At 42.9% G+C, this 10,444-nt stretch overlaps 1 protein-coding gene across 1 annotated transcript in view; it reads right to left on the bottom strand.

Moving 5' to 3' along the window:
- TAF4B (TATA-box binding protein associated factor 4b) overlaps positions 1–2,295 on the bottom strand; it is a 182,353-nt gene extending 180,058 nt beyond the window's left edge. The window contains 2 exon segments of the mRNA XM_020968729.2: positions 1,235–1,484; positions 1,486–2,295. Coding sequence (XP_020824388.1) covers positions 1,235–1,484; positions 1,486–1,644 — 409 coding nt within the window. The 5' untranslated portion in view covers positions 1,645–2,295.
- Positions 2,296–10,444: the final 8,149 nt, after the last annotated feature.

Here is a 10,444-nt window from a genome sequence, read left to right on the forward strand (position 1 = left end):
ACTAGACTATCCTTGCCCTCAAGGAACTCTCATTCTACCAAATAGTTTATGGTTGGACCTCTGGGCAAATCACTTAACTGTGGAGCCCAAGTTACCAGGATCTGCAAAACAGAAATACCAGTATTATCTTCCTAAGAGTGGTAGGGTGACTCAGACTAGATAATGTATGGAAAGCTCATAAGCCCTTAAGGTTTGCAAATATAAAGCGATGGCTAAAGCAAGCAGAGTCAAGCCATCTGGACCCTCAGAATTCCACCTCCTGTTTTTCCCAACCAGTGAACAGATAGCAGCTGTTTCCTACCTAACTAGTAGCGATGATAAGAACATCTACGAGGTCATGCCTGCCCCAGTCTTGAAATTCTCTGAAAGGTAGGATAATTTCACATAAACACAAAGTGGCATTTTCAAATGCAGGTAAAAATTGATTCTGAAAGCACCATGTGTACGATGAATAAAAGACAAAAAGCAGTGCCTTAAACACAACTGGAGTATTTTCAAACTACTTTTTATAATTCTAGACCTATGGTTCTATTTATCAACTAGGTCATTTACAGGCTTTATGTGATGGAAATATTGCTATCATAAATTAACAAAGCATAGCCTACGTGCAGAAGGTACCACCAAAAACAACAAGAACTAGAAAACAATCTGAAACAATACTTTGGAAAATTTGCACTTCTCCTCCACCCATAAAAATGAGAAGCTTTGGAACACCCTTTCCTGAGGCACCCTAGGGAAACGGTCAGATCACTTCTCCAAAAGGAACTTTAAAAGGCTTCTATGTCGATACCATGTACTGCACCCATCTCCCAGGAATCACTAAGGCCTGGTTGCCAAAACTGCTCCAGCTTCCACTGAGTCATTTGGGTGAAAATATCTTCTTCTAGAGCCGTGGCAAGAAAAAGAAATACAGCAATGACTCAAAAATAAAGGGAAAAAAAAACTCTTTCAAATTTGTAATGCAACCCAAGTTATTCAGTAGGCTCTGGTCCTGTTTCCAGTAAAATGACTACAAACTCAGACTATGAGTCAGGTCCTTTAGGAGCGGACCCAGGTAGGTTTCTGACACACACACTTTAAATATGTAAAAGGAAGAGTGAGCTCGAGAGTAGAGTGGAGGAAGGAGGGGCCCCATCTATATAACCTTTCCTAGGTCATCACAGATGCGACCAACGTAATTATGGCTGGGGGAAGGTGTTGGGGGGGTGTTTAAAAAAAAAAGTTGAAAACTTACCAGGCGAGAGCTGGAAATTGGCAGGCAACTGGATCGTAGTTGTGCTGGGAGCTTTCGCGGCCACAATTTGGGGAGCGGGCAGCCTGGGACCACTGTTGGTCTTGGGAACGGTATTGACAGTGGCCAGTTTGGTCACCAGGGTGCCCAACGGGGCCGTCTTCACCAGCGGCTGGGACGCTGCTGTCACCAGGCTGAGACTTATGGGGGCCTTCGTGTTCAGGGGCACTGGGGTGCTCCTCAGCGGGGACGGACGGGAGAGTGCTGCTGGCGGACGGAGGGAGGTGGCTCAAGACACTCCCGTTGGTCAAAAGGGCGGGGGCCATGGTCACCGTCCCGGGGACGCTGAGGCAAGCCGAAGAAGCAGCGGCGGCGGCGGCGGCGGCAGCTTGTTCAGAGAGGCCGGCGGGCATCCCCCCCGACCGAGGCAGCTGCAGCTGCTGCGGCAGCCGCGGGGCTGCTGCTCATGAGGGACAGGAGGGCAGAGGCTTCGCCAACGGTTCCTGGCTCCAGAACTGGGCGAGCTCCACAGCATAGCGAGCCAGAGTCCCCGGGTCCGCTGCAGAGAAGTCAGAGGCCGGCGTGGCGGAGGAGCCCCAGTCCGGGGGGGGGGGAGGAGGAGGAGGAGGGCAGGAACACGCCGGCAGGAAGCCTGTGCTCCCGCCACCCTCGCCCCGGCGCTCCCACGTGGGGCTGTTCCCCGCCGGCACCCGGCCGGCCCGGCGCCTCAGCAAGCTCCCGAGCCCGCCCCGCGGCACCAGCTCATGCTGCGGCACTCGCTCCCCGGCTCTCCCCGGGCCCAAACTTGTGCACTGGCCGCGGTGGTCCCGCCGCCCGGCCACAGCCACCCCCGCCGCGGACTCACACACACACACACACACACACACACACACACACACGCACGCACGCACATAAAAGGAAAAATATACAAGGGGGCGGGGGTGGAGGGAGGAGAAAAATTAAAATGATATTTAAAAAAAAGAAAAAGAAAAAAAGAGGAAAAACCCCAGATTTAAACGCAAAGCCCCTACTTAACAGCGGAGCGGCAGCAGCGTATGACTGCGCCGGCCATGTTTATATAGCCACGCGAAGGACGCGCGCACGCGCTCTGGGCGCCACCCCCACCCCCACCCGGGGTTCCCTGGAAATTGGGCTTTGTGATTGGCCCTGAAGAACAATCAGGATTGTGACGTCACAGAGGACGACTCGAAAGGGCGTTCTCCAATCTAAAATCGGGGGGAGGGGGGTAAAAGGGGGGAGGGGTCTAGTTGCCGGGCACCCACGTGGGAAACGGGTGAGAAGACCTGTATTTTGGAAATTGGCTGCATCGGAGAATGTTGAATTGTCCTCCTCCTGAGTGCATCTCTTCTGGAAGTGAAAGGCCGAGGGCATGTCTATCTCATGTGTTGTTGGAGGAGCTAGCTCTGGGCTTGTCCCAAGCTTGGGGGGGAATCCAAATCAGACGTTCTCCACTTTATCTCATGGGTTTTCTTCCAGGCTGAAAAGTCTCTGACCTTTGCAATGCAATTGCAATTGAAAAAAGAAAAAGAAATGTATTAGCATTTTTCTGCAACGCAGACATTCAATTAGCTATTTGATCAGCCATGTGTTGGATTTAGGTTAAACAATATCCCTATGTCCTTTTTCACAAGTACTGTTATTAAACTAAAGCTCTCATCTACTCCGTCCTATAGTTGCAGAGTAGATTTTTTTTAGGGAAGCGAAGGACTTGGCATTGATCTTCATTAATTTTCATCATGTTCATTTGGACCCATCCCAATCGATTCAGAAGTTTAGAGGCACCTTGACTCTTGCATTCGAGAATGTGTTTGTTCTCCCTCTCACTTTGCAATAACAACATGCATCTATTTAACATTCTTAAGATTTGCAAAGCACTTTTCCCTATTGTAGTGTATGTAACCCCATTTTGTACTTGAAGAAAACAGGTTCAGAGAGTTGTTAGTGTCAGTCTGACATAGTCAGGTCATTTATTAAGTGTTTATGCTCCAGGGTTATCTTTGTTCTCTTAGCTAGATGCCAATGGAAATGTCTTTTCTCTGTAAGATCAATCAATCAATAAACATTAATTAAGTATCTACTAAATGCCAGGCACTGCTTTAAGTCCTAGAGATACAAAGAAAAACAAAAACACTCAGTTGTCCAGAAGCTCACAATTTAATGAGGGAAACAATATTCGAACAACTATGTGCAAAAAAGATACATACAACTTAAATTAGAAACAATCTCAGAGGGAAAGGGGTTGCAGACAGGCCTCTTAGAGAAGGTGGGGTTTTAGCTGAGACTTCAAGGAAGCCAAAAGGCAGAGAGGTGGGGAGAGGATCAAAGGCATGAAGGACAGGCAGTGAAACACACTGAGTAGGAAGGAATGTCCTAGTGAAGAATGTCAAGAAGACCACTGTCACTGTATCCTCCAATGCAGGGAAGGGAGTGAGACTTAAAAAAATTAGGAGTAGAAGGATCCATGGCCATGTTCCATCTTCATTTTTCTGAATGATACTATTTGGTGTGGGTCAAATGTGACATTCTTTCCACTACACAGTGCTGCCTTACTATTTATATAACCTTTAAATTTTTGTTGTTGTTGTTATTTGTCCTATCTGACTTTTCATGACTCCATTAGAGGTCTTGGCAAAGATACTGGAGTGCTTTGTCGTTTCCTTCACTACCTCATCTTATAGATGACAAAACTGAGGTAAACAGGGTTAAGTGACTTGTCCAAGTCCAACCTGAGTTCATATTGGGCCTACATGGTGAATTTTTCACCAAGCTTTCTTTAAATTGTTTTTTCCCTCTATCAATTCTCATCATTTCATTATGTGGAATTGATTATAATCTTCTGTCATTTATCTTTGTGAGATTTTACAAATAAGTACACATTCTAAACTATATTGTCTTTGGCTACCATCTCTTTCCTCTCAGCAAATAAGTCAAGTGTTTTGTTGACTGAGGGGCTATGTAGGTGCTTTTGCCCTCCTCCTTAAGGCAAATGATTTACCTGAGTAAAGTGACCCTGTGTAACTTTACTTTAGAGGTAAGGAAACTGGGACAGAAGCTGGTTATGACTTGTCCAAGGTCTTAGATCATATTCAACTGAGCCAGTTTTATGAACATTTATTAGGTAAGAACTCATCTCAATCAATGGGCAGCTAAGTGGCACAATGGATAGTGTTAAATGAGCTAGAGAGGGAAATGGCAAACCACTCCAGCATCTCTGCCAAGAAAACCTCAAATGGGGTCACAAAGAGTAGGACTTAACTGAAACAACGGAACAACAAAAACAATAATTTACAGTAAGAATAAAAGACAAGGTCCTGCTTTACTCCTCCACATCGTATTTCTGACTGTTGCTTAGCTTTGTCTCCAGCTACTACTTGGTCCTTGAACTTCTCTGTTTGATCCAGAAATCTGGTGTGAAAGAACTCCTCTTTTCTCCAGGAGTCTTGGGGTCAGGTACTTAAAATTGTCCAGGAACTCTTCCTTTTCTCTTGGTCCAAGAATTTTTGTACATTTTTAGCAAAGCTAGAAAAAGAATGAAGTGAGAAGAAGATATGGCTTGCAATTAATCAAATCTCACCAGCTTAAAGAGCATACTGATGCTAAAAAAAAGGGAAATGGATGCAGAAAAAGACTTGGACATAGATTACAATAATTTCATGCAAAATTTAAACTCAGGTAAATCATTTGCCTTAAGGAGGAGGCTAAAAGCACCTAAATAGCACCTCAGTCAACAAAACACTAGTCTTACTTGCTGAAAGGAAAGAGATGGTAGCCAAAGACCATCTAGTTTAGAATGTATGCTTATTTCTAAAGTCTCAGAGAGATAGACGATAGAAGATTATAATCAATTCCACATAAGGAAATGATGAGACTTGCTGGAGGGAAAAAAACAATTTAAAGAAAGCTTGGTGAAAAATTCAACTAATCAAAGTCATCCTAAGGGCATTTAAGGATAAAATAGAAAGAAAACAACAAATGTATTGAAAAAGAGAAAAGATTTGCAAAGATTTCTTTGTAACAAACTTTTTCCAGTCAAGGACAGTAGCACAGCCACATTTGAACTTTAACATGAAAGTACTAGATATGCTTATAAAAGAAGTAGAAATGTCACTGAAGAAAATAAGGATGAGGAAAAGCAGATTAGGCCAGGGGTGGGGAACCTGGGGCCTCAAGGCCACGTGTGGCCTTCTAGGTCCTCGGGTGCAGCCTTTTGACTGAATCCAAGTTTTACAGAACAACTCCTTTATTAAGGAGATTTACTCAGTGAAAGTTTGGATTCAATCAAAGGGCTGTCCTTGAGGACCTAGAGGGCCACATGTGGCTTGAGGCCCCAGGTTCCCCACCCCTGGATTAGACAAAAAATATCCATAGGAGTTCTGTGCTGGAGGAAAATACAATTTGAAGGCACTTAAAGGATCAATTCTCAAAGTATTTGGAGGGAAGGATGCCAAAGTCAGGAGAAAAAAAAGACTCAGACCTTATTACCAAAGTAAGACCATGAACCAAGAAGACCAACCCATATGCCTATTTTCCTATCTGTATACCTTTCTGTGAGAATAATTTACACACAGATTGAGGACATGTTTGATGATAGAGTATGTGTAAGTCCTAGGATTGATTGAGATGCTGTCGTTCAGTCATTTTCCAGTCATGTCCGACTCTTTGGGACAATTTGAGATTTTCTTGGCAAAAATGCTGGAATAGTTTGCCATTTCCTTCTCCAGCTCATTTTACAGATGAGGAGCTGAGAGATACAGGGTTTAAGTGACTTGCCCAGAGTCACACTGCTAGTGTCTGAGGCCAGATTTGAACTCAGGAAGATGAGTCTTCCTGCCTATAGGCCAGGCACTCTATCCACTGCCACCTAGCTTCCACTATTATAAGCTATACTGACTGTTAGGTCCAAGAAAAGTCAAGAAGGGAGTGGTTGATTATTTAGCAATTCTGCATACCTTACCCTTGCCGGGGAACCTCAATCCTAGAGTTGTACTATAAATCTAGAGACCTATTCTGATACCTAAGGGGAAATGGGCTGAATGGAGGGAAAGGTGTGACTATCAGCTTCCAAATGTTTTCCCTCTTAGGGAATACCTTAAACACAAAGAAGTATTATAAATCTAAAGGACTATAGAGGTCCCTGAAAGAAGTAGAATTCATTGTTGTTGTTCATCCTTAGCTCTCAAAGAGGGCCAATGACCTCAGGAGGCTGAGGTCTTGACTTGCAAGTGAATTGGATTTAAATGAGGCTGTGCAAAGTCATCAGCCTCACTCTCTCCTCCCGAGTCATAGGAGTCCAGTGGCAAGACATAAGTCAAGACGACTGTCAATGGCCCATTCATCAGAGGGAAAGGATTCATTACAGAGGAAGGAGAATTATCTTAATCCAAATAGGTATTAAACCTTTGTGTTTCCTGTTTTCTGCTGAGTGAAAAAAGTCTGCCCTTTATTTGGTGTTTTGTTATCCTAAGTATTTGTATGGAATTTGAGGGCCCTTTAACCTTTTCTATAGAGATCTAAATATAAGATACATTCTAATCATCTCGAGGAAGACAACTGGGTAGGGGTAAAATGATATCTCTTGAAAGAAAACATTGGGTGAGCACCCAAACAAGAAGTGAGAAGCCCTGTTCAGTCATGCCAGACTCTTCATGACCTCATGGACCATAGCACACCCTGCCATTCTGTCTTTCACCATCTCTGACAGTCTGTCCACGTTCATGTTTCTTGTTTTCCATGATACAATCTATCCATCTCATCCTCTGTCATTCCCTTTTCCTTTTGCCTTCAATCTTTCCCAACATCGGGGTCTTTTCCAATGAGTTCTATCTTCTCATTATGTGGCCAAAGTATTTAAACTTCACCTTCAATATTTGACCTTCCAGTGAATAGTCTGAATTAATTTCTGTAAGTATTGATTGATTTACTCTCCTTGCTGTCCAAGGGACTCTCGAAAGTCTTCCATGGATGATATTTAATTCTAATCATAGGGCTTCACATTTATCCCTATTAAGTTTCATCTTGTTGGACTTAGCCCACCCTTTCTAAATCTGAACTCAGTCATCTAATGAGATGGATATCACTCCATCTTTGTCATGTGCAAATCTGACAATCATGCCACCTATGCCTTCAGCCAAGTCACTAGTACACATTTAGAACATATTAAGAGGCATCACAGTGAGGCCTCTCCATCTCCTCACTTCTCTTGGCCATGATGCTTCTATTAGCTATATCCTTTCTATTCTTCCAGCCCAAGCACCATTCTTATTGATGGAGAAAACGGAAGTGAAGTAGTTTGTCTTCTCTTCACTGACGTCATCCCAAACACACCAGGAAATGGTCGTGTTCCTTCTTAGATCTTCCCTTTCCTTGAAACATAGTTTAAAAATAAAAATTATTCTTACTGCACTGGAGATACACTGGAACTCTTCCCATAGAGCTGGACATGTGCTCTAGCTTCTTCCTAAAGAAAATGCATAACACAGCAGTTTCTGATTGGTGTCTTGGTCTGGTTGACTGAGGTTGTTTAAAGATCATTGATAATGGAGCCAGCAAGAGTGAGGAGAAAGGCTCCAATTTCTCATCTGAGCACTGTGTCTTTGGGACACTTCCAGTCTACCCCTGCTACACTAACATTCATTCCTGAACTCAGCTTGTTCTGAACCCTAGCATTCCTGAAACTCTTACTGGATCATGCCATTATTCTTATGGAATCACAGCTCCAGTATTTGTCTAGAAGAGTGAAGAAGTACCGTTCCAATATGACTACAGAGCACGAAGGCCATTCCTATGCAGGACCATTAGTCAGTCAATAAGCATGTATTAAACACCTATTATGTGCCAGGCATTATGCTAAGTGCTAGGGATGCAAAGAAAAGCAAAAGGCAGTTCTTGGTAGTCAACCTGCTGTCTCAGCTGGAAAGGGCAGTGATAGTTACCCATTTGGACCCCTGAACAGCATGTACTCTTTTCATGGAAGGATGATTGGAAGACAAACTTCTAGGAATGTTAGTTTCTAAACTAACATAGTTTTAACTTTAGGTTTGTGTAATGACTCTGAAATTTTTCAGAGGTCCATAGAATAGAGAGTGCTAGGCCTGGAGTCAGGAAGACCCGAATTCAAATTCAGCCTTTAACACTCACTAGCTGTGTGACCCTGAACAAGTTGCTCAACTCCTATCTGCTTCAGTTTCCTTATCTATAAATTGAGGATAACAATAGCATTTATCTCCTAGGCTTGTCATGAGGGTCAAATGAGATAGGAATTGCAAAGAACTTAGCACAATGCCTGACACACAGTAAATGCTATATAAACGTTGCTGCTGTTGTTATTAAAGACCTGCTGGACTGGGAAGGTAGGGGTAGTGACTTTAATGGCTAATCTTCATCTACTACAAGGACCCCACACAGCATAAATAATTTATTTAACCATCCTCAAGGATCTATGCCACTAATAGCTACTTGCCAAATTGGAGCAATACCAATTCAAAGAGCAGATTTAGGAAATGCATAGCAATCTAAAGGGGAGTATATTACACTGCTATAGTTCCTACCTAAGAAGCCTTTGACAAGACCCCTGCTGCTACTACCACCACTCCTGAAAGAAAGTAAGATAAATGGAACAGAGAGACAATATCACCAGGGGACAGAAAAGTGAATGAAAATTCAATAGGCCACACCACAGGAGGTGTTTAATTCTAAGATCCAGAGGCAGAGGCCTTCAAGAGTGGCAACATAAAAATTGCACCACCATACTCTAAGGGAACTACTTTGACTTATCTCTACCTTTTACCAGGATAGAGCAGGAGATTATAGGCCATGCTATCCCAGCGCCTGTCCATCTCAATACTGCAATAATGGGGAGGTAAAAGGGAGATAAAAGATCTTAAATGAACAGAGACCTAGATCCTCCACAGCTCCTTATCTAACACATTTTTTTAAAGTAGAAAAAAGAAAAAGAGATAATAAACCCCTAGAAATAGGAACCAGAGAGAAAAGTAGGAAGGAAGAAAATAAGGAAAAAAAGAAAGAAAGGGAAGAAATAGAGAAACAAAAATTTATCCAACAAGTAAGGAGTGAACCAAAGAAAAAATCTGACACAAAACATTCTGTAATGTTAATGATTCGAGGAATAAAACTTCTTCAGAAATGTAAGTTGAGGGGTAGCTAGGTGGCACAGTAGATAGAGCTTTGGACTTGGAGTCAAGAGGACCTGAGTTCAAATCCCTCCTTAGATATTTGGCACTTACTAGCTGTGTGACCCTGGGAAAGTCACTTGACCCCAATTGCCTAAGGGGGGGGAGGGAAAAAATATAAGTTGAAATATCTCTAAAAGTAACATATATAATAAAATAAATTGACTAACAGTCTTTTTAAGATGATAATTTATTTAAAAAGAAAATCATAAGAAGAGACAAATAAAAAGTAAAAATGGAAAATAGTGTAACACTTCAACCTGTACAACCCAGGCAGTTCCTGTCACACTGCTTACTGTAAACTGTACTAAGCTGTAGAAGGGGCTATAATTCCTGATTGGCCAAAAGACCACTAGCACGTGTATGGCATGAGTTAGGGAGACGTGGCTTCAGATTGTTGGAGGGAATGAGCTAGAGAGAGACAAGAATAAACTTTTGAATGCTGGACTAGAGATCTTCCTGGAGTCACAGACACATGGGGAAGCTGGCTCTCAGCACTGTGTCACATTGCTTGCAAGCCTAGAGACTGCTAAGAGCAGAGTTCCTTCGGTGAGATCATTCCAGCTTTACTTGGTTTAATCAATGAAAGGACTTCAAAACATTTTTGATGAGAAGACCAAAATTTTGTGGAAAAACTATGAAATATAGACACAGTTGTCAAAAGAAACTTAAAGAGTAAAACATGAGGGAGGGATTAAACAAGGATAAACGCTTGCATTCTAAAATGGAAAGATGATATATGTGCTCCTTTAGAACTTTATCAACATCAGGAGTCATAGGGGCAGTCTAATAAGACAGAGGGCCTGAGGTAGTTTTGTAATGTTTTGCTGATCTTAAAAACAGAAAGGGAGGGGAAAAGGAATACGCTAGGGCAGGGGAAGGAGGAGAAAAGATGAGGGGAAATTATCTCACATAATTGGGGTGCACAAGTAGAAACACAAAGAAGGAGGAAGGGGCAGAAGAAGCAGACAATGCTTGAACAACCTCATTCTCATCTGAACTG

The sequence above is a fragment of the Phascolarctos cinereus genome, unplaced genomic scaffold, assembly GCF_003287225.1.
Source record: "Phascolarctos cinereus isolate Bilbo 61053 unplaced genomic scaffold, phaCin_HiC Scaffold_4;HRSCAF=312, whole genome shotgun sequence".
In the NCBI taxonomy this organism is placed as follows: Eukaryota; Metazoa; Chordata; class Mammalia; order Diprotodontia; family Phascolarctidae; genus Phascolarctos; species Phascolarctos cinereus.